This window comes from Drosophila erecta, unplaced genomic scaffold (genome assembly GCF_003286155.1).
Source record: "Drosophila erecta strain 14021-0224.00,06,07 unplaced genomic scaffold, DereRS2 tig00000021-arrow-pilon, whole genome shotgun sequence".
Lineage (NCBI taxonomy): Eukaryota > Metazoa > Arthropoda > Insecta > Diptera > Drosophilidae > Drosophila > Drosophila erecta.
The window spans coordinates 16760661-16788092 of NW_020825198.1; the positions used below are offsets into that span (position 1 = coordinate 16760661).

The window sequence follows — 27432 nt, forward strand, 5'->3', positions numbered from 1 at the left end:
CTTAATCGGATCAGGAGCCAAGTGTAACACCTGTGAAAATAGGCAATGATATTTTCTTAAAAGCCCTTTTCTTGTGAGCCCAAAAGTGGGCTTCACACTACACCGCCAGTTTTCATTGCCAAATCCATTGCGCGTGCGCGAAACCCGCAGCAAAACAGAACCGGCAAGAGGCGAAAACCAGTATTCAGAGCCGAGTCTTTGTGAGTGGCTCTCATTTGAAAGAACGGGCAGCAACAGGTAAGTCCGGCCAGAAGGCAAGCGAGCGTCGCTGCGTTCAGACGTTGTCGCGCTTCAAACTCGACTCAAGTCGGCATCCGCGAGATACTTTAAAGCAATCCGTAGCTGCAAAAACAACAAGAAGGCGCAAGATCAAGTTTCGGACCCTAGCGTCATCCGTTGTGCGGTTTCGAGTGTGTGTGTTTTTTGCGTGCGTTGGCCAAAACCAAAAATATATCCGTGGAATAGTTGGCCAGAAATGGTCATTCCACATTAGTGTAACTTATAGTTTATTTGCCCGAGCTGTTTGCCCTAAGCCGCCAGAATTGCATTTGCTTCCTGTTTTTCGCCACACTCTTTCCTTCTGCCTTCTGCCTTCTTCCTCTCCTCGATTTCGCTCTCCATTTGCTGTTCTTTTTCGGCCAAAACAAGAACCCATAGATACCTACCTACTCGGATACTATACCATACTATACTATACCTGAACCAGTCGGCCGCCTGTGTTTATTTGTTTTAGCCGCTTTTGCACATTCCCCTGCTTTTGCTTACGAGCTGGTGTTGGTACCAAAAGAAAGCCATCATCGCCGCATTTGCCAATCGCCGAGAAGTGCCCAATGATCGGAACTGGCAGACAGCAGCCGCCTCATCATCATGTGCCACTTTTCACATGTGCATAAAGTGAAATCTTCTGTTCGCTACTAAATTTCTTTTAGATCTCGTCGGAACATCGCTTTTTTGTTTCATATACCTACATTCGCTTTGCGCATCATTTGTGGAATGCGTTCGAGAGCTGGCAAAAGTTCAAACGGCAAGGCTAAGATAAGCAATTCTGCAAGATCAGCTCAACTTAAGCTGCTCAGCCCAATCCCATTCATTTGAGCCAACTCGCGACAAGGCCAACTGGGGGCGGTGCAGTGGCTAGCATTGAAAAACCTTTGTTTCGGGCCCAATATATAACCAGAATTTGTTTTGTATTTCGACCAGTCCAAGAACGCGAGCGGAGCGGAGTAAGAGAGCAAAGAGATTGAATTAAACCGAAACTGTGTCGTTCTACATGTGCCAAATACTCGCGTAAACACCATCGAAACTCGGACCTAACGGATACGGATACCTAACGGTACTGAAATTAGCGACGGCAACATGTTGCCGCTGTTGCTGCTTTTTCTGAGCCTGACCGCTGGCCAGCTGGTCAACCAACCGCCGCAGTTCGTCCCCGGAACGGGCGACATGTCCCGATTCAGCCTCTCGGAAAACACGCCCGTCGGCAGTCCCGTCTTCCAGCTGAAAGGTGAGTTCCAACCAGGTCGCTTTTTACGAACTTTGGTGGGGGGAGTTCTGGCCAAGATTGCATGCTCGACATCTTATCAACATGTGTAGTACTGGGCCGTCACGTTTCATAATTTTATGCGGAATTGCTTCACGGCTTTCATTGCATCGCAAAAGACAATGAGCACCCATAGCCCAATTCCCACGCAGTTTGTGGCAATGCCTTTCACTGCCAGTAGTTCGTTTTGTTTTGCCAAAAATAAAGAGAGAGATGGCCTAGTGTGGGAAGTTGGGACTACTAATAACTACATATATGGGCTATTTTATGGGAATAAAAAGGGCGCATGCACTTAATAATAGTACTTAAACATAAATTAAGAGGAAATCTGAAGAGAACATACACTTACTTCTACTTGAGATTACATCAGGTATAGAATAAGATAAGCTACAAAGCAATCACTAAACCAACGAAGACAACTAGATAAAGTGAACTATTGACTCAGTCACAACCTCGGACTAATTAACAAATGACCTATTATCTGGTTTTACTCTTGTCTTTGATTTTAAGCGAATAATTGTTTCATAGTTCACTAACAATCTTTAAATAAAGTGTAAAGTTATTCATTTGAACATTTTTAAAGCTTCAATAATATAACTAATGTCTAGTAAAATTTGTGTAGGACTACCAAATTGCCGCTCATTGATATAACATTAAATAATATTTTTATCTCTCTATTTCAATGGTAAAACCATTATTACAATTAATTGTCTCTGGATGACCTAATATCCATTATACACATCAAGAAAATTCGTAATTTTTGGCTTTTCAAGTCCATAATTATGCCAGTTAAATAAACGGAAATAGCATAGTTTATATGATAATTATTTTTCAGTTTTGTTGTTAAGCAGTGATTACTTTCACTGAAATTTTGTCCGACTAAACTCGCTATTTAAAAGGGTATTCCCCTTTCGGTTCAAGAAAACAGTCCACCAAAACTGGCTCTAATAATTTTGTAATTTAGCTTTGATCATACCTCAAATTACCAGTGGTGACTTTCATTTCTTGGACCACATTGGCCTGGGTGGGCCACCTACTTCGGGTCAACCTTGTGCCGGGTATTGGATTTTTGTGGTCGGCTCACGTTTTTAGCACCCTCGTATCTCGCATTCGTCAGGTACGAGTTTATAAGCATATAAGCGATTGCATAATGCCACTTGGCTTAAAAAATGCAGTGCGGATCTGCAAGAATGCTCGATAAGCCAACAAGATATTCATGTTTTTATTGTTTTTTTTTCATTTTCTGTTTCTGGTTTCTAGTTTTTTGAAGTTAGCTCGCCCGAGAATGCAGCTTGCTAATCAATTGACAAACAAAAACAAACAAAGACAGCCAAATACATATGTATCTGATAGGTGAGCAGGCGGAAATGCATTTGAACACGTTTGTGCGTAGCACCACCGATAATTGTTAGTCCACGATAATGCAGATTGCCATAAGGTAATGGCCGCCATTAGATAGAGAATGAAAACAGCACTTTTACTCCGAACGAGAGTGGCAATCAATCGAGAGTCGTTTTCCTATATATCTAGCAATTATTAGTCTTAATAAACTTCGGGCGGGCCAGCCACTCCCCCTGAATTAAGTTATCCAACTGGGTAGATCTAGTTTGCACCTGCTCCCCTAGCAAATGACACCCTAACACAGAGGCCCAGTTATGAGATTGAGATACATTTGCAGCTGCAGCGGCTGTAGGCCTACAATTTGATGCCGCTCCACGGCAACTTCATAATCAGATGGGGCATTGTCTTAACTGGTTGCCGAGCGTGTGCCAAATCGCCTTGGATGATGCTCGCCCAGTGACTCCGCCTGCAAATGTAACCGATGCCGAGACTCGGATGCAGATGGAGACTGGTTCGTTTTGCAAGCGGTATCCGTGAGATACGAAACACGTTTGCTCTGGCTGGGTGCGTTGAAAATCAAGAGTGCCTTGGAAAACCCCTGGTAGACACCGAAAAAATAAAACGGACAAACTGACCAGACCAAGGAAATTGCTCGGCCTAAACGGAGAGCCGGGAAACTGAGCTGAATCCATATCGGGCACAACATAATCCGAGATTGCAAGACAATACGTAGTGTCAATCGTTGCGTAACCCCAAAGTCCGCTGGGATTGTCTCCTGGTGTCGAAACTTGAGGATTTAATTGCACGGAATGTTGCAGAGAAAACTCCTATCGGTTAACCGCTTGAGTTTTCCTTTCATACCCACTTAATTACACATTTTACCATACCAAAAACACTAAGTAAAACGAATGTTGGCACATGGCGGGCGTTTCTTTCGCTTCTTTCGCTTCTTTCGGCTTATCCACTGTTCCATGTGTAATAATAACCAAAATATTAACAAATACGCTCCGTCAAGCATGAAATCACAAATTATTTCTGCCGCATCAACAGCAACAATGGTAACCACAACAATTACATCCTCCCCCTCCATGAGCGCATCCATGCTGGGCGAAGTGAAAAGTAGCAGAGCTTTTCCACATCTCGCACGTACCCGCAATTACAGTGCTCATTCAGCTTTTCCACTTTTCCCCCAATTGCCCAAAAACACACCGTATGTACACACATACTCGAATCGAGCACGAGAATTCATAAAGAGAAAACGAGCGGGAATCGAGAAGTGGAAAGGGGTTGATCTAGAGATACCCTATGTACGAGTATCAAATGGCTCGGTTGCATTTTGTAACTTAAGATCCTTTTAGCGGATATCAGATGGATATCATTTTGTCATTATAAAGTGGGCTGTCAATATTTAATGGTGAAGTCTTGACTCAGGCTCTTGATCGCTATAGAAATAATATTTATAGCAAGCAAATATCACTTCAACCTCAGAACTGTGTCAAAATATCTTGCGATTACTAATTGCTTAGCGCCATGTTGTAATATCATAATATCTTAGCCACGCTTCAGCAGTTCACACGTTAACTTTAAGATCACCAAATACCCACGATTACGCGGTATGGCTAAGTGTGAGCTGGAAAACTGATTATGTACATGGAAAAGTTAAAATGGTCACTCACGCGCCAATGCTGGGGATCGAGCAATAAAGTTGGGAGTACTTGGGGGGCAGGGAAATGCTGAGGTATGTATGTTTTTTTCTTTTTTGGCTAGATGGAGGAGCGGCTGTGCCTGTTTGCTTCCCGCTCTGGGCCGTGTCTTTTTTGTGGTCGTGCTGCAATTGTCGGTGTACCACAAGCCCGCTCCCAACTTTGAGTTCCCCAGTTTGAGTTTGCCCCCTACAAACTTGAAAAATCTGTCGGCCAAAAGCGGTTTTCCCGCCCGACCACTTATTGGTCTCTGTTTTCTTTTGTAAGCTCCCCGGGTTCATTTGTTTTCTTTCTTTTCTCCATGATTGCTGTGGTAGAATTTCTAAAGTAATTTCGTGTTGCCCCCGAGCTGGAATTTTTCGGCTACCCGAGCCAAATACTTGTAGATACATTTCCTGTTATTAGACGCTGTGGGCACAGAGAAAGAGAAATTGCCGGGGAATGACACAATCCACTTAGGGTTAGACCCACTACTAACTAGTTGCCCCAGTTCCGAGGGGCCGGAAAACCGCAGTCGGCCGGAAAAGTCGGCGGCGCAGGAGGTTGTGGGAACCGAATTAGCATTTTTCACACGCTTTTACATAAACCGACGGCGGCGGCTCCACTGAACGACTTCCCCGAAGTGACAGCCTATGACGCTGGCTCGGATTACCTGTAATTAAAGCAGCGAGCGTGTCAAACACCGGGACTCAACCGTCGCCAACTAACTTGTTGCACTTTGCCGGCTGTCCAACACGCGTACCGCACACGTGGAAAATGCATCGATCATTTCAATTTAGCAAAGAGCACTGGATCTTCTGGCAATTGATTCAATTAATGACAAAAATCTAATTTGGTGAATTATCATTCACTCATATCTTTGATTATGTATCTTGGTAAATTGGGTATTCGTATGGTTATCAGAAATTTTATTTAATGATATTTTTTATTTTATTTATTTTGTTATTTTATTATTTTATTTATTTTATTAATCGTTTATTACTTATATCTGATTCATAACTTATTGGTCGATACGCGATATCGATACTTAATATCGATAATAATTGCTATGTGATTGCTATACGCTGTGTACTTAAGCCCATAAATACTGAAAATAAATCGGTGTTTATTACTTTCGACTGAATTCCGTTTGAATGATTATTAAAACTTATACACATATTTTGATTGCAGGAACTGATCCGGAAGGAGGTCCCTTGAAGTACAGTATCAGCGGACCCGTTTTCTCGGTGGACCGGGAGACGGGAGTGGTGCGCCTGCGCCAGGAGCTGGATCGAGAGGCCCAGGACAGCGTCGAGGTGATCATCAGCATCACAGACGAAGGTATCTATGGCACAGAGCCCAACACCGTCTCCCAGAGGCGGGTGATTCCTGTGCGGGATTACAATGACAACCAGCCCACTTTCCTGGGCAGACCATACACCGCCAGCGTTAGCGAATCCCTGCCCGTGGGCTCGGAGCTAAGTGTGGAGCCACCCATTGTGGTCGTCGACCGGGACGAGGGCATCAACGCCGAGGTTCAGATGAAGTGTGTAGAGGTACGTTACATCTATGAAGTGTAATGTAATGCATCTTATTTTGTACATCTCCTCTTCCAGGAAAACGACATTTGCGACATCTTTGAGGTGCGGGCAGTAAAAATATCTGACGGAAACTACACAGCCCGAGTGGCGCTGAAGCAACAGCTGGATTTCGAGAGTCGTCCCTCGTACATCTTGACCATTTCGGCCTCGGACAGTGCTTTGGATAACCGCCTCTCTTCCGTGGCCACCATTTCGATCAATGTGATCGACATCCAGGATCAGCCGCCAATCTTTACCAATGCTCCGTACTCCGCGACAGTACCTGAGAACACTCCTGCGGGAGTGAGCATTCTGACCGTGAAGGCAGTAGATGGGGATGTGGGCATACCAAGGGAAATATTCCTATCTCTGGAAGATGAGCCCTTAGGGCACTTTGAGCTGGTTCCGTTTGGAGATCCTCGAGAGGGATCTGCTGTACTCCAGACCACCTCAGAGCCACTGGATCGTGAGAACGCTGAGATCCTCCAAAATGGTGGAGTATATGTGTTTTCCATTAGAGCCACTGAGCTGATCGATGGCGCTATTCCCGCCGAGCACTCGCTCACAAGAGTAACCATTGTTGTCACCGATGTGGACGATCACCTGCCCACCTTTAGTGGACCGCACTTTAATGTCTCCATAACTGAAAATCTGGCCACTGGAATGCCTCTGCCGGGACTCTCGATCTTCGTGGATGATCGCGACATGGGCGAGAACAGTCGCTATGAGCTTTCTTTGAGGGATGTGTTCAATGCGGCCAGAGTATTCGAAGTTTCTCCCACTGATTCTCAAGGCCGGACACCCGTGGTTGTCAAGGTGTTGAATGCTAGTCGATTGGATTACGATGTTGCCGATCCTGACCTTCGAAAATTTGAGTTCGATCTTGTGGCTTCCGTCAAGGGCGTGGAGAAGGCCAAAACCCGAGTAGAGATCCATCTGCTGGACGCTAATGACAATGCGCCCGTGTTTGACCAAGGCACCTATCGTTTTACGGCAGCCGAGAATCTTCCTGTGGACGCGATAATCGGACACGTAAAAGCCACTGATCTGGATTCCGGTGAGTTTGGACACGTTCGCTACGTGCTCAAGGGTTTCGGGGCTGACAACTTCTATGTGAATCCGGAAACCGGAGGCGTTTACCTGCTCAAGTCGCTGGACTACGAGAAGCAGAGCAGCTACAGCCTCACGGTGGTGGCCATCGATGGAGGTCAGCGGGAGGCCAATGCCAACTTGTTCATCGGGGTCACCGATGTGAACGACAATCATCCCAACTTCGAAAGCAAGGAATACAGTCGAACTATTCGCGAGGGTGCAGCCCTCTTTGAGCCCCAGTTCTTCGTGCGTGCCCACGACGCAGATGGTCCCACCCAGGGAAATGGACGGGTTAGGTATTCCATTGTGTCCGAAAACAGCATTGCTGGAAATGTTTTCCGGATAGAGCCGGATACTGGCGAGATTGTCATTCAGAAAGCAGCGCGATCAATGGACACGGAGAGGGGTGAATACGAACTGGTGGTGTCGGCCACCGATTTCGGTGAGTTTGTTGCCTATTCCTCAAAAAGAAATAACCATTTATTACAAAATAATCTTCATAGGCATTCCTCCCTTGTCCAACACCACTCGCGTTTTGGTACGCGTTGGCATTTCCGGAAATCAACGGCCCATCTTCCGAGGGCACTTCCAAAACATGGAGAACCTGCCCATAATAGGCCCGCCCAGCTACCGAGTCTCGATTCCCGAGAACGCCGCTTCAGGATCAAATGTCACCTCTGTATCTGCCCACGACCCGGATGGTCTGGACAGCCTACTGCGGTACAGGATTGTGGGGGCCAACGACAACTTTGAGATTGATGAACTGTCAGTATTAGCTAGATGCACTCATATGAACTTAGATTAAATCTCATCAATTTATTTTGCAGTTCTGGTTTAATCACTGTATCCCCACAAGCCCGGATCGACCGCGACTCAAACATGAACAGCTTTGAGATCATAGTGAACGCAGTGGACTCCGGAACTCCTATCCCGGAGACGGCCACCACTACGGTTTATGTAAATGTGAAAGACATCAACGATGAGCGTCCCAAGTTCGAGCAGAACAGCTATGCGACCTACGTGTCCGAGAGGACAGCCGTGGGCGAGAGTGTCCTCCGGGTGAAGGCAACCGACAAGGATCTTAATTCGAAATTGGAGTACAGCATGGTTGGACCTGTTGCTGCTACTACAAAGGCGGGCGTAAGCATAGCCAATCGGAGCAACTACCGCCTGCAGGAGGCCTTCCGAGTGGACAGTCAAAGTGGTGAGATCTTTGTCAATGGAACCCTTCGTCACGATGTGGCCGCCATCATAATCTTCACCGTGGGTGTGCGAGATCTTAATGCAGAGGTGGATCCCGAGGGACAGGTGGACTTCACAGAAGTTACCGTGTACGTGCAGTCCTTCCAGGACACAAATCCGGTGTTTAACAATCCCGGCTGGACTAGCTCAAGACCCGTGATCGATGTAAAGATCAAAGAGGAAATGCCCATCGATAGTGCCCTGTTTATTTTACAGGCGGAAGATCCTGTCACCAGACAGCCGATTACCAGCTTTGAGTTGGTGGAGCCCAAACAGATGGACTATTTCCAAGTGGCGGAGCGAACCGGAGAGGTGATACTCAAGAAGCGGCTGGACTATGAGGCGTTGGGTGAAACTGGTCCGGAGTTTGAGCTCCAAGTTCGCGCTAATAGTGCCGATCGACAAAGAAGCACTGTCAGTCGAGTTAATATCACCGTGGAGAACGTGAATGACAATAGCCCGCACTTCGAGCGGACCTCCTATCAAGCCACCATCATCGAGAACAGGCCTCATCCCGAGCGAGTCATTCGGGTGAGAGCCTTGGACAAGGATGCGGTTCTTAACGCCCGTGATGAGCGCTTGGGCTACCACAAGATCATCTACTCACTGCAGGGCGAGCACGCCATGCTTTTCGATATTAACAATACAACTGGTGAGATAATCGTGGCTAGCGGGCAGACCATCGATAGGGAGCGAACACCCAGGATTCAGCTGCAGATCAAGGCGGAGGATTCTCCTGGTCGTCCCACGGACGCCAAGCAAAGTGTTGTGGAGCTGCAGATAGAGGTACTGGACGTGAATGACAACGCTCCGGAGTTCACCCAGAAGAAATACAGCACCGTAATTCCGGAAAACGCGCAGATCGACTCGTTCGTTCTCCAGTTGCAAGCCGTGGATGCGGATGAGGGACTTGGTGGCGAGGTGCGCTACGAACTGGTTAACGAGGGTGAGGCCAATGGACTTTTCAAGGTCGATCCCAAGAGTGGTCTGATATCCACCCGACGTAATCTTACCGGCAAAGGCCGCGCACAACCGTATGTACTAATTGTTCGTGCCCAGGACAATGGCAACCAGTTGCCCAAACAGCCCACACTATCCACCGACACCGATGTCAGGATATATATAGGGGATGTGAGCGCCAATGATGGCGTGCCCTACTTTTTGTCTCCTCGGGTGGGACAAATGGCAAACGTCACTGAGGTGGGCATTTATTTATTTTTAAATTTTTAAATAACCTAATCCTTTACCCTTTCAGAATGCTGTTACTGGCGCTCCGGTATTCCAAGTCATTGCCAGCGATCCGGATGATGAAAACACCCCATCCGGAACCATTACTTATCGCATTTTGCCAGATACTCCCGACGCCGAAGCCTTCGTCATAGATGCTCACTCAGGATTGATAACAACCAAGCAATCGATGGATCGGGAGACGAAGGACATGTACAGGATTCTGCTGGAAGTAAGTGACAATGGGCAGCCCAAGCAGTCGGTAACGAGGATCCTTCAAATTGCTGTTCTGGATGTGGATGATCACGAACCTCGATTCGCAAGAGAAGTTGTAAGTAAAGGGAGCGTTTCTTAAGAACATCCATAATAACAAATGCTAACAATTTTATTCCTTTTAAAGGACGCAGGACCCTTGAGCATGTCAGTAAGAGAAGAGGAGCCAGCTGGCACCATAGTCGGTAACTTCAGCGCTTTGGATGACGATCTCGGCGAGAATGCCGCCATTGATTATGTGATCATTGATGGAAATAACGAACAATTGTTTATGGTAGATCGAAATAACGAAAGCCTGGCCATTCTCAAGACCCAAAAACCCATTGATCGAGAGCAGGTTGATTCCTTTACTCTGACGGTTAAGTGTCTGAAGCTGGGCGAACCTGGCTACAAGTTTATTGGAGATCCCTATGATCGACAGGATCCTTCACATTTGCGAATCAACATTCGAGTGTTGGACATCGACGACAACCTGCCGACATTCGAGCAGCCAGATCCCACTGTGGGTATAAGGATCAATGTGCCTGTCGACACTGTGGTGACCACTTTGAAAGCCAGTGATGCGGATGCGGAGGCACCGCCCGTTGGACTTTCCCTTGAGAACGTAACCTTTGTGCCACAGTTCTATAAGAGAAGTCGCAGCTTGGCCGTCGGCAACCTGCAGAATCTCTTTACCTTGAACAATCGAACTGGGGAACTGAGAACTGGAGGTTCCTTCGCTGATTACGTGGATGGTTACTTCTTAATGCGGGTGATGGCCAACAATTCAGTGGAGCCCAAACGGCAAGCCCACAGTAATCTCAAGGTGTTTGTGATCCGAGACAAGTCCCTGCTTAAGTTCGTCTTCGCCCGATCTCCAACCGAAATCCAGCACAATATCCGGCCCTTCCAGGAGAAGTTACAGAAAAAACTGAAGCCCCTGGGATTGGAGCTACACGTCCTGGATACACAGGTCTTCACCAGGCCCGACATGAGTCTGGACTTCACCGCCACCAGCTCCTGCTTCCAGATGTTCAAGAATGGAGCTGCCTTGTCCTACAACGAGATGCAGAAGCTGATGAACTCGCAGCAGCTGCGACAGGAACTGATAGATATATACGCTGCCTATGGGGTCAGCGAGGTGGAATCCTGCTCGGTGAGAAGGACTCATGCTGCAGCTATTTTTGCGGGAATGCTCACCTCGGCGGGAGCGTGGCTGGTGTTCCTGGCCGCCCTCATAGGTCTGGCTGCCTTGGTTTCCCTGTGCACAGCCTGCTGTTTGAAGAAAAAGTGAGTTTGACACGGCCTTGACCTTTTCCACTGTCTTAACTCACTATGAACCTTTTCCAGGCTAAAGCGGCACAGTAAGCGCAGTCTTCAGGCAAGTTTACGCACTCCCACGGAGCACACACCCACCTCGTATAGTTACTCCATGCCCGCCGTGCTCTACTCCGAACCCATCTACGGGCCCTTGTAGCCGCAGCTCATCTTCTGCACGGGAAGGTCCAGGTTCAACCACTGACCACCAAAAATAGTAGACTAGTTGCCCAAGACTCAAGCCCCCTTTGCACCAGCGGAGATCCCCGTATCGCCCAGGATCTCCGCTCGGCAACTGCGAACCGGGACTTCTTTCTGGCAGAGATTGGTAGACGGTAGAATGCCAAATCAGTCCATATACCATAAGCTTAAGCATACTATGCGCGTGATCTAGAATGTACGTGTAGCACCAATTAGCCTAGTTTAGTTCTAACATACGAGTACTGTATAAAGCGTAGGGATTTTTCAATTCAAATGGTTAGCCAAAGTCGAGTCAGTTCTTTGTGTCATTTGCTGAAGTGCTGGTTTCCCTGTTGAATTCTGCGGGTTTCATTTGGTACTTTGGCAGGTTGGAATGCTTTTATTTTTATATATTTATCTTATCGTCTATTTGCCCATAACATGTCGAACAAGTGCAGTATAAACATCGCCCCAAACGAAGCCCAATTCCAGCTCCACAATCCAATCCTCGACCTGGAGTCAAAGTCAGGCCATGTGCGTGTCGACCGAAAATGAGTCTCCCGTTTTCAAACAGAATGCATATGCTTTCGCTGTTAAGTAAATATATTTATATACGACTAAGTAGTTTGTCCAATGTGAACATGTGTGCAAATAAATTCTATTAACTACAAAAAGTGCGAAAAAACGCGACCTTTACCCATTATTCCCAACGCTTTGGCGTTGCGTTAAAGGCCAACGTGTAAAGTGGTATGCAAATGAATACTATCCCCACTAATGGCCTGAAATCCGGAAGGTGTTGACTCTAAATGTAGGTTCGATCCGGAGCCATGGAATTTATTGATACTATATGCATTAAATTGAACATGTTGCCTGGTTTATCAATCTTGAGTTAGAATTTCAATTACTCTAAAATGGCACAACCAAGGAAACCAATTGAAACTTGAGAGTAAAGATGCAGGATTTCTAAAAAATGTGCATTATAATTTATCCTAATCAAAAAAACCACTTGGTCATAACATCACATTATCCTGCCTCCCGCCTCTGAGCCTTTTTTGTAGTACCAGATCCTGACTCAAGTTCTTAACGAGCCGCTCCGGATTCGAAATTCCAATTAAACTTGCCGCGCTTGGAGTAATTGCAAATTCCCATTTTGAGTTCATTTCGGGAACTGCGTCACTATGCAGGCAAGTGAAAATGTAACGTCCAAAGTAAGTGTTCTATGAAAAGAGTGAGAGGGAGGCATGCGGATGCGATGAGGGTGAGCGGGACAGGAGGAGGAAAAACCCATAAATAATAAATGTTGTTAAAACTAATGTGCGGCGCTCATTAGCCCCTGGCAACGAACGAGAGAACGGGCGGAAAAACAGGGGATGATGCTGGTCCTGCCCCGATCCCAGATCCCCCATTCCCGATCCTGACCAAAATCAAAGGGTGCAGGATGAACTCGGGGGTTGTTGCCGCTCTCCGCCACCGACTTATTTTTATAACTTTTTAAAGCGAAACAACATCAACAACCCAAGACATCGAATCAAGTGTTGTCCGGGTCAACTCAACTGAACTTGGGGGTTGCTCGCACTCCTCCCCAGAGATGGGGTGTAATTAAACTTGTTTCCCTCACTAGTAAAATTTACATAAAGCCTAACTAACCTGGATTGCGATTCCCCTGCAGTCTCAGTTTTTTGTGTTTTGCTAAATCACCTTCCACTTGAACAGTGATTGATGACACTGGTGTCATCCTCATAAATCACACTACAAATTCGAGTGTCAAAGCGGTTCGCTTGTAAGTCATTCGCGGCGCCAACCATCAGGGCCCGAAGTTCTGCTAATCTGCAATTAATACCAGGGACACATATGAAACTATATACTATAGATAGCACAGATAGAACTTATGGGGCGCCAAGGGCTTAACTTAGAGATATCATCTAGTGGAAAGTGAATATAAACATTCAAACAGCAAAGGATACGCGACGGATAGTCTAATTCCATTTTATCCAGGTTCCATTCTTGCTAAATAAATTGTAGTATTCGTGAGATACTTAGAATGTGCGCTTGTTTAAGGACAGGAGACACAATAGTCACTATAAACATTCTCTGGCTTATTTAGTCTTATAAACTGCTGGATATTGTACGACTAAGTAAATTATGACCCACAATATTATTAGTATCTTTTTTAGTATTGTGCTATTATAAACCACATTGAATCATAGGTTAGATTTCATCTGACTCAGAGTACGATTTCGTAACGATTTATTTGCATTGCACACACTACCCACCGTGTGTACGCAGGTGTCTAGAAACTGACTTTTACCCCAGATTCAGTTCTGTGACAGCTAGACAGTTAGCCAGATGTCCGGCTGACGAGGTGGCAAACAATGCCAACAATTAATGACTGAGCCCGGCCATTTCCTTTGCGACAGGACCTCCTCCTTCTCCCGATCGAGCAACAAATAGTGAAAAGCCTTGCGTGCACACCAAAAAGTGAGAAGCGGGGCAGGAAAGTGTGGCAAGTAATCATAACGGTCGCTTTCCGAGGTGGCAGGGCCATAAAAAAGGACTTAGGGGTAGTGTAATTGCAGCTAACTACTAGTTCTGCTTCCCATTAACGTTTTGGGGTAATTTTCGCAAATTTTCTTTTGCAAGGATTTTTCGCATTTTTCCCCGAATTTTCCTTTTTTGTGCGGAAGCCCACACAATGGTGGACTTACCGCGGGATTTTCGCGCGAATAGTTGTTTTAAGCCGGAAGTGGAACTACCGGGATCCGTCAGCTTAGGATCAGGAAAGGATTTCTCCGCCGTAACCCCCATTAAATCGCTCGTGCCGTGTCCGTTGTTTACATTTGACAATAACTGGGCATGAAACCGTTGTTTTGCCGACATTTTAGTGCCAACCTTCCAATTCAATTTATGCACAACGGAAAAAATTAACAAATATCAACCATAAATTAGAAATGTCAGCTTCATTATGCACATGGCGCTGCATAGTAATTAGGCAGCTTCGCGCGTCTGCAAACTACCTATAAATTTATGACCACTTGATGAACTGCACCCGGATCCGAGACGAAATCTGGGGTTGGGCTCTCACATTTCGTCCTGGTCGCCGGTTGCTGGTTTCTGGCTGAGCTCATTTGCATAACAATCAACTCATCGTTTGTGGTACAGCTACCATACCATGTTCCACCATGAACCACTCCTTGCCAGGATTTTTCCATTTTCAGTCCAGTAAAAGGGTGCTGCCTCAAATGCTAATGTTTCGCGTACACTGGCGGCGGGTGTGAAGTTGTAAAGTTTAATGTATTGTTTGTCTAACAGTTTATTCATTTGGAAAAGGAATATATTTGAAATGCCCTTTCTTTTTTTTTTTTTTTTTTTTTTGGCACAGTCCCATAATGCGAGTGTGACTGGAATTGAAAAATTATTCTTATATGGGGTTGGAAAACTCCTTGCGTTTTGATAAACTGATTCTGAAAAGTTCTCTTAATAATCATTCATGTGTAAGACAATTTATCTTCTGCAGAGAAATGTAATTTAAGCTGTAATTAAAGATCACGGAAGTAAATATCACGCACGAATTGAGTTTAGCTAAATAATACATATTTTTTTAATAATCTTTTATTTTTTATATGCTATCTACTATTATCTTTCAATAGTTATAATTATTATATTATCTTTCACAATTATTGGATAACATATTACAATCGACCCATTACTTTTTTAATGAATGTTCTTTAATCTTTACCGAACATCACACTTGAATTCTGTGAATTCTGCTAAGGAATCAACATATATAAAGTATCCTGAAATAGCCCACAGTAACTTCTGCTTCGTCCTTCGTTGACATAATTTTCCGCAACCTTAATCGAATTTTCTGGTCTTATCGGTAGTGGGCAGCAACATGATCTCAATTCGATTTGCCTAATAGAGGAACATGCGCTATATAGTTATCTGATCTTTGATTTACATGTGTTAACATTTTCGTTTTGTTTTCCCTGTGCTGCGTACCACTTTCTGGCTCAACAATGTGACATAAATCTGCTTAAATTTGACTAAAACCGCTCTGATCGGATTAGAAATCAGCGCTTGCATAACATTTTACAGTTTCAGCCGAGGGACGATTGCACACAAATGCGACAGATTGGCTTCCTTCCACGGATTCTGAAAAATAGAGAAATAAAAAGGTCCTGTTCCAGGGCTCTCGGGTACGAGTACGGGTACGGGTACAAAGTGTAACAAAATACTCGAGCCGGCTGTTTGTTTATCCAATGTTTTTCGGTTAGATGAGCACACAACTCGAAAGCGACAAAGGTAGGGCACACATGGATTTTTTCGATTTGGAAGAGTAACGTATACGAGGTCGCCACCCCGGAAGGTTCGGGCTCACAAAAAACAACAACCAGAGAACGTCAAAGATTTCACAGATAAACCAATTCGAGCAGGGCAATGAATGGCAAAAAGGTCGAGCAACTTGCCGCTAAAAAGCGAACGTGTAGCTATTGCACCAGAGCGAATCTCTGCCTTCCATGTTTGATCAGGACCAGAAAGGGGTAATAAACAATGGATCCGGGGCTGCAATGACCACGTGCACCGGCAAAGGGTTAAAAAATGTGTGCCAACTTCTTGCTAAAAAGGCGTAAAACAATCAATACGGCAAATAAAATTCGATTTGCAAAATGGGAATCGCAAAAGGGCAAGGACAAATTGGCGCGGTGTCGTCTGGAACGGTGTGATATATGATCTTAATATTTCATGCTTTCCATTCCAAGGGTTGAACTCTGACTCTACTCTCACGTATGCATATCCAACCTTTGACACACAAAATATTAAATATCCTGTGCTTACGTGTATCTTTTTGATATTAACTTAAAAAGATGGTTTTAGAACACCACAATTTACTATACCCTCAATTAATTTGCTCAATGAAACATATTTTCCACAAATGGTTTGAAATTTGTATTTCTCTTTTGATAAAGAATATAATTCTTATCTTCAGCTTGTGGTTATCTAAAATTCGTGTTCATACAGATGGTTGATGAAAAATAATAAATCCATACTATAAACTTCAAAGGAAGCAACACTCCTTCGATGTTCGGTGTGATAAGGAAGAATTTGAAATGGTCCCTTGTGTTTCTTCCATATTGACTAATCCCTGTATATTTACACAGAAATTTGATTTGGTTAGGTATCTGCGAGTCGAGCCCTCCTGCATTAGTCGACCCAGCCGAAGTCCTTTGTGCAGCCTCATCGGACCGCATATGAATCGCTCTCCAAGGACCTGCACTTGCCGCAGCCGAAGATGCCATTGTGTTTGCGCCTTTTAGCATGTCCATGGCAATTTGTTTCCATTTTGGTTGCCTTATCGCCTTATGGCCATCGCCAAATTGTTTTTCCAGCCTCGCAGTGCATTAGCATTCGGGTAAGGGAGCTAAGGCATAGATGTCGTCATTGATCCGCCGATAGTCATCGAAACGGAGCCACCCCGGCCGCTAATGATGCCAGTCCCATCCATGCTTCATCCAGGTTTCATCCACATCCACATCCTCATCCCTCGAGGAGAGTCGAGTCCTGGAAATTGAATGCAGCTTAGCCGGCTCACCCGCTGCGTATTTGCGCCTTTGCCGCACAACAGGAATGCCGGACCCATGCCGGTCCATAATAATGATTATTGTAAAGATAAATCCCGACACCTCCAACAAAGCTGCTCAAATGACAAACGCCGGCTTAGTTGAGGAAGAACTGCAAATTCCTACTTATAACCCCAAGAACTAACAATGAGCGAATCTTTTACCGGCTGCAGAAATATCTAGTTGACTTATTATTAATGTATAGTAATGCTTAGAATGGCCAAACCTAAAATTATTCTAGGAAACTTAATATGTTGAACAAGCCCAAAGTGGAAAAAAGAGAGTTATAATTTGTCGAAGAACTAGAAAAGTAATATACATTTTTTTAGAGTATTGATAATAATTTAGGGTTTATTTAGAATTGTTTAGCTAAAGGCGGTGGTTTGTGAATGTTTATTGAAATCATATGATGCCATATATAATACTTGTATGTTTGGTTTTAAATCAAAATCGTTTGTAAGAGTTATCCTGTTCCCACTTTTCGATTTATGTTGCATTAAAACTTTAAAACCTCTGGCAGTAAGGCTTACACATATGACAGCTCTATTAAGGGCTAAGACAGACTTATTGTAATCTTCAGTCGCGATTGCGAATTCCTCACTGGCCTGGCAGCATCTTATCAGCTTTTCACCCTTTCCTTGTAACGGAAAACGTCAGTCAGTCAGTTATTCAGTTAGGCAGTTAGGCAGTGAAGCAGTAGAGCAGTAAACCAGTAAAGCAGTAAAGCATTCCCTCGACTCTCGCCGGTTCATTCAACTAAATAATTTGAGTGGCATTCATGCAGGTCCACTGGCTCACAGCTCATGTTTCAGGATTCCCGGTCCTGACTGCTGCTGTTGGTACATTCGTTTTGTAATTGTGTGGCAGGTGACGGCAATCTTCCATTGTTCGAGCTCCGAGGGCCGAGCCGGGAGTACGAGTTCGGTTTCTACTTGAACTCACCCCATGTCGAATTGTAAGGGCGAAAAGTGCCCCCTACGATAAAAACAAGCTGCAGTGCACACACACAAAGCCATTCGTTTTATGTGCACTGCAATATACAATATTTATTTGAATTTAAGTCCTTTGTTTGGGATCTGCAATCCGCACACAGCGGTACTGATTCCAGGGTTGTTTGCTTTGGCTACTATTTTTGACTTTGTCCAGGAGTTCGCCTGCTGCCCATTCTTCCCATTTGCGAACAATTTTCTGGCTCGTTTTGATCATCAACTTTATTTCCAAAAATAAATCTTTATGGCTTACATCGACGTACAATTCAATCTTATCACCTTAAAGTTCTGGCCCTGACTAGCTCGCTTTCCTTGCATTGCAATAACTGATATAGAATCTGACATACACTTAATCGACTGTATAGTTAATTATGGCTAATACCTGGTTCATTTCAATGATCGTTATAGTGAGGTCTTAAATCTAGAATGGCAAGGTACGTATCGCTTACACTAAATGGACAACCGATTTGTACTATATAGTCAAGTAGCATACGAATATGTTGAGAGGCAGAGTGCTTTTTGGAAAGATGATTACCCTAAGCACTTTGAATTCAAATATTCACCAGGGATCCGCAAGAAAAAAGCCAATGAATGCCAATATTCTTGGATTCAATATGAAATAATAATGAGTTAGTGAAGCTTTAGTTTGGATGGTCAGCTTTACATTGGTTGATCTATTGAGGATCCCGCTTTAACATGAAACTAATTGAGTTCAAGGATTAGCGTAAGTGTGGAATGTGGAATTTTTAAGCTATTCCATTTCCAAAGCTGACGATAACCCCAGCAGTCAATTAGGTGCCTCACTTATTACCAATATCAACGGATTGCCAGGCAGTTGAGAATAGTGAGCAAGGGAAACCCCGAGATGGGACCCATAAGTTACTTTAGTTTTCTTTGCAAAGTAAGTCGGGGGCAAGTCTCTTGGGGATTCCCCTTGATCAGTTTCCTGCAATACCCGGCAATCTTTTAGTATATCACGCTGAAAACCTAAAACCCTAAGATCGTAGTTTGGCCCCCAAAACTGTGCTACACCTGTGGGGCGAAGTGTTTGTAGCTGTGTGGATGTGGAACTGCATGCGCTTGTGCCTGATCCTCCGGATAGTCTTTCCATGGCGGCGTTTGCGAGTAGAAGCTGCTCTGCTGGTGAATCCCGGAATCCAGGTTAGTAGGATGAAGATTGGCAGCTGCATCGAAGGATCCCCTGAACAGATCGTATTTCTCCTGCGAGAACTGCTGCGGGCTGGACTCCTGCTGGGGATTAGGCTGCAGATGGTGAGGCTGATGCGGCTGCTGCGGCTGCTGCGGCTGCTGCGGCTGCTGCTGCTGTTGGTGGTAAAACCGCATGCTGCCTGTAAAGTCGAATCCAGGTGGCTGCTGCGGGTAGTCCATGCCGTGCTGAAAGCCACCCATCGCCGGCGGCTGCTCTGCCAGCGAAGATGGAGCGGTCTGATGCTGGACAAGAGGCGCCATGCCCTGGCCATAGGGGAACATTCGTCCGAACATGGGATACGGCTGTGGATTTACGAAAAGAGCATCGAAGAGCTCCTTGGTGATCCTCTCACCACTCAGCGTGAAGTTCTGCAGCTTCTCCAGATCCAGGTTGATTGAACCTCCGCTTTCCAGCACCTGCTCCAGGGCAAAGATATAGTTGTGCGCAAATCGTAGGATCTCGATCTTGGTCAGCTTCGTCTCCTCGGGGAGCGAGGGCAGAGTGACCCGCAGTTTCTCCAGTGCATCATTCAAGTTATGCATCCGATTCCGCTCCCGGTCATTGGCCTTCATGCGGCGGAATCGCTTGATCTTTACCACTTGGGTGGGACTGCGCGAGCGAGTTACTCTGTTCTTGCCGACGGCGTATTTGCGTTTCGGTCGCGGTGCATCCGGATCCTCTGGCGACTTCAACGGCGTACTAGTCAATGGCGGATCGAAGGCGCCAGTCGTGGCGCGACTGTTCAGATGCTCCACCAGCGTCCTGCCGCTCCGAGTGCTGTGATTGCTGCTCGTATCGAGTAGTCCCACGAAGCCCGCCGGCGGAGAGCTGAGCGGTACGGCGTCCCAGGTGCCGCCGGAGTACGGTTGCGGGATCGCCGGAGTCGGCGGAGTGCCGAAGTCCAAGCGGCGGCGCGAGCTCAACTGGGCCTCCGTCTCGAAGCTCTTCTCGTAGCCACTGTCGAAGGAGGCGTCGTCGTCGTCCTCGTCGAACTCAAAGGACTGCGATCCAGCGCTGTAGGCATTGTAGCAGGCCGCCATGATCTCGTATCTGTATCTCGGTGTGTATATCCTTAGCACATTTCCGATTTACGATTTCCGCTTTGAGAGAGTTGTTTCTTCGCGTCTCGCGTGCCCGCACCAACTAAAAGCTGGCGAGGAGTGCGCACCGGTTTTATGTGCCCGGCCAGCCATTAAGCCCGCTGATTTGGGTCCGGACTAACAGGCATCAACCCTCGGCGCATTGTCGTCGGTCGTGGCGGCGCCATAGCGCAAAGTAGAGAGCACAGAACCCTGACACAAATCCCAACAGATATGCGCCGTGATTGCTGCCCGGGGGTGGCTTTTGCCCACTCACACTCACACTCATACTCACAAACGTCGTCTAGCTGGAACTGCCGGGAGCGAGGTGAACTTCCTGGAGATGGAGATTCATGCCGCTACCAGTCAAAATACGAGCATTTTTCACGCTCCGCTGCGAGCGGTGCTCTCTAAGCCAATGGGAAGGATGTCTGCGTCCGAGGATCAGCGGTGCCGCCAACGGCATCATCAAAGGCCTTCTCTATACTCGTACCCTTTCCCTAGGGGTATTTAGATACCATGCGCTTATAACACATAAAAAACTCTAAAAGATTTTTATATTGAATTCATATAAATAAAATGTTGGTCAGTGCTTAAGATAATAATTTAAATAAATAGTAAAAATTTACAAGAAATTAATTTAAAAACCCCTCAGCCTAAGTATATAAATAAAAACAAGAAAATACTTTAATTGAATATGAAATCAAATCACTACGACTCTTTTATATTTTTGGACAGGATTTATTCCATTGCCGTACTAAGTAAAAAGTACTTACCAATGTATATATAGAGTATGAGTGTTTCGTGGACTAAATAAATTGTTTTATTATTTTATCGCAACATCGACCTAATGCGATTGCAATTCCACCGATTCAATTACCATCAACTCTTTCGGTTTTGGCCACTAAACCGCAATAATCGTTTAGGGCTTACGCCTGTCGCTAAACGGGTTAGTGGCACGTGGCCAGGATACCGCCTCCACTTTCCAAAAGCAACATGTGTACTCAGCGAAAGGTCCCACTCCCTGAGGACGCCATCCTCCTGAAACGAAGTCCAAAACCCAGGCGTTGGCACGTGCCGCGGTCTTAGCGGCTGCTCAAGTGGCCAAGTGTGCCGATGTGGGCTTCCTATCTGCAGCAATCCTGTTCGAGGAGGAGGATCGGAGTTGCACTTTAAGTGGCCGACGGGTGCCACGTGCGGATTTGTTATGATATGCGGCAATCGCCGCAAATTGCCAACACGAGTGAGAACTTGAGTGTCAAGGGGCTAATTCAGTAATATGCTACATTTGAGGCAGTTTTAACGCTGGTTGTTGCCTAATGGATATTAATTGAGTGCTTTTGTTATACAAAAAAGGACCATGCTTCAGTAAACGTATCACCATTAAATTTTTTATTTAATGTGGTATGCCTCCACTGTATGGAAATATAGGAAATAATATGGGAATTAATATAGGAATTAATAACTTCATATCTTGGGTTGCTTTTCTGGCTAGTAAGAAGAGCTGTAGGCCATTGATGCTGTTTGATTAAAAGATTTCAGTCTCAAGTTAATAAGCAAATACTGAAGGACATACCATTTTATTTATTTATGTATAATAATTTTGCTTGCAAGATCAGGAAACAAAACGTGCTCACGTTAGTTCTATATAATTTTATATTGAAGTTTTAAACAGTATTAATGCTAATTTGTATCATTATGCTTATATAAGAGCTAAGTACTACTAAGAACTTGGCCTACATGAGAAAAACATCCCTGCCCGGCTTTTCAACTTCAAACCACTTAATGATTGATATACGTATACATATATATTGCCACTAAATTTCACACCAGCAGCCACGTGTCGCCGGCGTCGTCATCGGTGTTACAGAGCTCCTCCGCCGCGTGTAGCTAATTTGGTTCTTTGGAACCACAATGCGCATCAATTAGGCAGTTAATTGAAGAGCGGATGCGTTTGCTTTTCCCATTGAGTGCCGGCCAGGACTCGATGAGAGTTATTTTTAAAGGCCTTCGGGCGTCGACACAGTCCAAATAAAAACCGAAATACAAAGCCGGATCCGGAAACTTGGTCAAACAGATGTACACGTAAATAATTTCATCAAAATCATGGCGTTTTGCTAGCCAAAGCAAATACCAAATGTGCCTCAGGCTAATTGCATTCTAACAAGCGAGACAAATTCGATTTTCCCAGCTATTCTCCATCTTCCTTGCACCCTCTGCTTTTCCCACATTCTGCACTGCGCAACCTCCGAACATCCCTTCGCCGGCATTCGTTCCGGACACGTAGAACATCGCCTCCGGCTCGGAAGCAGGCTCGACTTGTCAACAGCGTGTTAGAATGGTATGATGGCCTCCTCGTAAAGCGGATCCATCTCCATGGCATGCGTGAAGTGAATCATCGGGTGGTTAGCTGCTGGAATTGGTGAGTTGGAGGAAAGGGAGTCCGAGGACAGCTCGATCACATCCGGCTGAAAGGATGGCGTTCGTCGTAAAATTGGCTGCGTCTTACACTTTGGCCCGCTCCGTCCACGACTGCGTCCTCGTCTTCGTATCGCAGAAACAGACCGGGGCACCTCCTCGAGATCTGTTGAGGAATCGGAGGTTATGTGCTTGAAGACCGGTTTGACCATCATTCGAGGCGATGGAGTGGACGATTCCGAAGGAGCTGGCGAGTCCGATGTGATGTGCACAAACTTCTTGAAGCGACGCCTACCATATTTACGGTCATCGTAGCTGTTTGTGGATGCATTGCTGTCTTCGGTGTGGGAGCGACTCTGGCTGTTCAGACTCGCCGTGAGCCTTCTTTGGCTGCGACGCGTCTGGTCGTGATAGAAGTTTACCAAATTGGTTCGCTTAACACGCACTCTTACTCCCCTGAGTTTTTCTATGTCCTGTGGTGTCAGCCTGGTTAAGCACACTTGAACGGAACGCGTCAGGCACTCCTTGATGAGACGATTACTCTCCGCTTCCATGGTATCGCTAGCAGAAGATCTGGAACTGGGTTCGTCGTTCACTGTGTCAAGTCTCAACCGCTTGTTCCTCGGCTTCTCATCACACAGCAGTGACTCCTCCGCGGTGTCGGTTTCCGTCCCGGTTTCTGTTGGCGTTGCTATTTCATTGGGTAGCTGAGCATTCCCTAAGCGCTGCATGTTGATAAGCCTCTCTTTTTGCATCCTAGTATTCGGCAGATCCCTTTCCAGTTGTCCGGCTTCTAAACAGTTTTTAGTTTGTCCAGTTTCTTTTAGCCTTTCGGCCGCTTGTCTAGTTTCCAGTCCCTCTGTTTTGAACTGTCTATTTGATGCGACTTGTTTAAGATCCCTAGATTTAAAAAAATCTGGATTTATCTGGCTTGCTTTTAGGGCCTTTCCCAAGTTCCCTTCTTCTGGCTGCCTAGTGCCCAAAGGCTCCTGGGTTTGTTGTCCAGTTCGTAGGGGCTCCTTGGTCGTACAATGAAAGTCCGGAGGCTTCTGTAACACTGTTGTAGCTTCTAGGGTCTCCTGGATCATATGCGTCTCAATTTCACCAGTGGGCTGCAACACTTCTGGGTCCGTGGTAAAATCAGACTTTGTGATCGGCCAAGGTGTTAGCTCTTTACTTACACCAGGAGAACCTTCGCTGACCTCCTCCTCGTTGAAGTCGTGCGTTGCCATGGTGGATGTTTCGGAGTTTACGCTCTCGGTTTCCGATCCTGTGTGAACGTTTTTTGCCGCGGACTGTGGACATGGCTGCATGGGTGCCTTTGCTGCTGTTGCCATTTTGAGGGTCTTCCAGTTCTTGAATTTGCTTAGGACCGAGCTGCACTCCATCAGGTTGTTGCTCTCGCAGACCACGTTCTGCAGCTCTTCCTTCTCAAAACTCCATATGTCGGAGAACGCCTTAAAACCGCCGGTTTCATTGCTGAACTTGGTTCGTGCCTCCATTAGATCGCCAATTGTGCGCTTTTCGCCACTGGCAGATGTTTCTTGAAGACACAGTTGTTGTGGAGGCTCGACTGCGATTTTGGGCTGCTCCTCGAGGTTGGACTGTAGATCATAATGGTGTTCCGATGTCTCTGGAGAGCTCGATCGTCGGCCACCGCGTACACTTCGATCCATGTCAGACAACATGGCATTGGCTACCATGGCAGCGGCTCTTACCCGAGTCCGGCGTCCATTTCCAGTGTAGTAGAGCTCCGAATCGCTTGAGGCAGCCTCCTCCTCCTCCTCGTCTTCCGAAAACACTATATGGGTATTTGAAAGTAAAATAATTAGTATGACTGAATCTAATGTTTAAGAAAGGCATATTTTGCAACGGACTCTAAAGCAAACGATTTTGTGTTTACCTTCATCCCAGAACTTGCGTTTTGCGGGTCGCCGCTTTTTCTGCTCCTTGGCTTTCTCTGCTTCATCGTCCACTGCTGTCGTCGGTTCAGCTTCTTCCTCAGCCTCCGGGAGATTAACAGCATTTTCGTAGCCCTCTTCTATGGTTCCGTAGTCCAACTGTGGTCGATCCCTGTACTTGGCATAGTCGATCTGGAGATACTTCAAGTCGTCGCCCGCCTCGGCCATGTTGAGGGACACAAATTTTCTCTTCAGGTCCTGGCTTTTGAGTAGGGCATGGCAACGTTCGTGTAGCGTGTGCCAATCGAGGGCCCATGAGTATCGTTTATTCCGTGGTTGAAAGACCACGGTCAGAAGGTCCTTGATCATGCTGCGGGGAAGCCGCAACGCCTGTAGCGACTTGTAAATAGGATCGTAGTCGGCCACTGGAGCGTTATGGTTCGTTATGGTCACAATCTCGTCCACGTCGATGGTGGAGCTCAGCAGTTCGTATTTGACGTTGTGAGGTGTGGTTGCAGGGAGCCAGTCCTCCTCCTGTCGCTTTTTCTTGATCCGCGAACAGCGCCTCACTTCGTTATAATTTGAGGATGTGGGGTGGAGGTAGAAAGCAGTCAGCCAGAATTCTGCCTCCATAAATCCATGATCAGAAAACACTTTGGCCAGGTCAGCATAGTTTGCAGACATCTTTTGCTCCAAATTAAGCATAAAATCAACGGTCAGTCCGGGATGATATTTCCATATTTCTATTGCATTCAACTGTTGTCCAATGATCTTCAGCAGTAGGGCAATCTTAGCAAATTTCCAGCCTGAAAAATTCTATAAGAAAGCACGTGTTTAATGGAGATATTGCTTTGGTTAGTTCTCTTCACTTACCCGTTCTGCCAGCAGCTTGTACACAAAGCTCAAAACTTCCTCATTGTTTGGCACATTTTGAAATACCGGATCTATTTGTCTATCTTGTTCCTCGTCCACCTCAGGTGGAACCTTTTCGTCGTCATCACAGTTCTTGTAGTTGCCTATATTGCTGGCTCGGTTTCCCTTGCATATCTGCTGCTGGTAGTTGAGATTAAGCTCTACTACATGTGGTTGGAAGTGGCTGTTTCGCTGGTTTTCCATCTTCTTCAGCTCCTCTAGAAGGAAGCCTTCGCTGCTCTCCCGCTCTTCTACATAGCGATACATTAGCTCTTTGAACTGTGCCAGGTGCTCCAGAAAATCGTATTCGTTGAGTGCCTGAAGCTCCATCAAGAGATTTCCCAGGACATAGCTGGAGTAGACCTCCAGCATGACGGCAAAAGAAGTGACCAAACTGAGTTTGAATTTCCTAAACCCAATTTGCTCAAAGAACCCATTCTTTCCGAGTCGAAGACGCACGCAAACCTGGGCAATAAGTCGAGCTGGCGTTAAGTTAATGTCATCTAAGATCGAACCTTCCTGCATCGTCTGGGTATAGAATCGTATGTTGTACATCTAAGGTGGTTTTATGACAACATTAGATTAATGTGTTACGTGATGGACGTTTTTCTTACCAAATTATCTATCACATAACCTCGATTTTCATCTCTTACAAAAACAGTCAAAAGGTATAGATGACCGATTAGGGTAATTGAGTTTTTATCCCCTTCAAAGGACACAAGTGGAGCATTTTCGTGGGCTTTCAGCCAAGCCGCTAGCATCCGAAGCGCCAGCTGTTTCACGGCCTCAAAGTTGCCGGCGTTGAAGAGTTGTATAAGTCGCAGCAGGGCCAGAGATAGACCCTCCTGTATCAGAAAATCGATGTCTAAAAAATTAACTAGGATTAGGTTTATTCTTGTAAAAGAAGGCAATTACTTACCTTCTCCTGATGCCGCAGGAACTGTGTGTTCGATGGCGTGGTGTTTGTTCAGCTTCAGGTTAAGGAATATCTGCTGCAGGTAGGGCAGGCTCCAGGGCTTTGTCTGGAACTGCAGGATGTACGACCAGTTGATATTGGCCAGCTCACCAATCTGGTAGAACGCCGGCACCGCCTTGGTGAGGCTGTATAGCAACAGGTGCTTGAGGCCTTCGGAGCAGGACCTCCACTCCTGACTAAACAGCATCTGCAGCGAGTGGTGGGCCAAAACCTGTACAATGTGACGCAGCGCTGGGTCTTTTAAGGACTCGGAATCCCTGGTGGGCAGGTGGCACACCTCCCAGCCGTAGATTAACTGCGACAGCCGGTCATTGCCCATTAGCTCAAACACATCCACATCGCTGTGCCCATTGCTGAATACAAACATTTTCTGTAAATCGAGATTTAGACCATGAAAACAGGAACATAAGGACATATGAAGAATGCGAGTGTCCTTACCGCCGAGAACTCGTCGTACTCCATTTTTTCCGCGCATTCCAGGAACTTCTGCGCATCGTGCACATCCTGGGAGAATATTATATCCATTCTGCAGTACCTAATTCATGGCAATCCCGTAAAAAGACGATTTGTTTTTCAGCCGGCTTGGATTTATTTTTATTTAGCTTGCAACAGCTGAGTCCGATTATTGAAAATCGATGGTCCTGAAAATAGTGGCAGCGCTGTCGGTTCGAGGTACATGTACTCGCTAGATAGGTGTATATGCTGAATGTGGAAGGTGCACTCGCTAAGGTCATTGTTGCCAACTTAAATTTGTATTTAATTTATTGGCAAGAAACTAAAAAAAAAATAAAACAAAAATGTACGTGGTTGGTAGGTTTAATAAATTTTAAAAATATCTTTTTTTATCAAGGCTGGATAATCTACACTAATGTCAAC

At 45.8% G+C, this 27432-nt stretch overlaps 3 protein-coding genes across 5 annotated transcripts; 1 reads left to right on the forward strand and 2 right to left on the reverse strand.

The window, feature by feature from the left end:
- Positions 1–208: 208 nt before the first annotated feature.
- LOC6543652 (cadherin-23) lies at positions 209–11521 on the forward strand. 3 transcript variants are annotated; one of them, XM_001972916.3, is made up of 9 exons: positions 209–494; positions 1201–1504; positions 5755–6119; positions 6180–7677; positions 7739–8000; positions 8063–9677; positions 9733–10035; positions 10105–11246; positions 11307–11521. In XM_001972916.3, the coding sequence occupies exons 2-9, from the start codon at positions 1357–1359 to the stop codon at positions 11431–11433; spliced, it is 5460 nt and encodes a 1819-aa protein (XP_001972952.1). In that variant the 5' UTR covers positions 209–494; positions 1201–1356; the 3' UTR covers positions 11434–11521. The 3 variants fall into 3 exon arrangements, with proteins under 3 accessions (XP_001972952.1, XP_015014008.1, XP_026832901.1); XM_015158522.2 differs by having other exon boundaries at positions 209–427; XM_026977100.1 differs by having other exon boundaries at positions 209–414.
- Positions 11522–18264: 6743 nt separating this feature from the next.
- Positions 18265–20584, reverse strand: LOC6543653 (basic helix-loop-helix neural transcription factor TAP). Its single transcript, XM_001972917.3, has one exon. The coding sequence runs from the start codon at positions 20308–20310 to the stop codon at positions 19087–19089; it is 1224 nt and encodes a 407-aa protein (XP_001972953.1). The 5' UTR covers positions 20311–20584; the 3' UTR covers positions 18265–19086.
- A 1309-nt stretch (positions 20585–21893) lies between these two features.
- On the reverse strand, positions 21894–27193 carry LOC6543654. The gene is made up of 6 exons (XM_001972918.3): positions 26995–27193; positions 26500–26926; positions 26195–26445; positions 25542–26135; positions 24671–25484; positions 21894–24568 (listed from the first exon to the last, which is right to left on the reverse strand). Exons 1-6 carry the CDS (start codon positions 27079–27081, stop codon positions 22683–22685), a joined length of 4059 nt encoding a protein of 1352 aa, XP_001972954.1. The 5' UTR covers positions 27082–27193; the 3' UTR covers positions 21894–22682.
- Between the last annotated feature and the right edge of the window lie 239 nt (positions 27194–27432).

What these genes read in the sequence shown, in the direction of transcription:
- LOC6543654 (XM_001972918.3), bottom strand. Translation starts at nt 27,081, where the DNA reads ATGGATATAATATTCTCCCAGGATGTGCACGATGCGCAGAAGTTCCTG. An exon ending in AGTACGACGAGTTCTCGGCG is followed by an intron (nt 26,927 to 26,994) that starts GTAAGGACACTC and finishes CTCGATTTACAG; the next exon opens with AAAATGTTTGTATTCAGCAA. An exon ending in ACGCAAGTTCTGGGATGAAG is followed by an intron (nt 24,569 to 24,670) that starts GTAAACACAAAA and finishes ATACCCATATAG; the next exon opens with TGTTTTCGGAAGACGAGGAG.
- LOC6543652 (XM_001972916.3), top strand. Translation starts at nt 1,357, where the DNA reads ATGTTGCCGCTGTTGCTGCTTTTTCTGAGCCTGACCGCTGGCCAGCTG. An exon ending in AAATGGCAAACGTCACTGAG is followed by an intron (nt 9,678 to 9,732) that starts GTGGGCATTTAT and finishes TTACCCTTTCAG; the next exon opens with AATGCTGTTACTGGCGCTCC. An exon ending in GCCTGCTGTTTGAAGAAAAA is followed by an intron (nt 11,247 to 11,306) that starts GTGAGTTTGACA and finishes AACCTTTTCCAG; the next exon opens with GCTAAAGCGGCACAGTAAGC.
- LOC6543653 (XM_001972917.3), bottom strand. Translation starts at nt 20,310, where the DNA reads ATGGCGGCCTGCTACAATGCCTACAGCGCTGGATCGCAGTCCTTTGAG.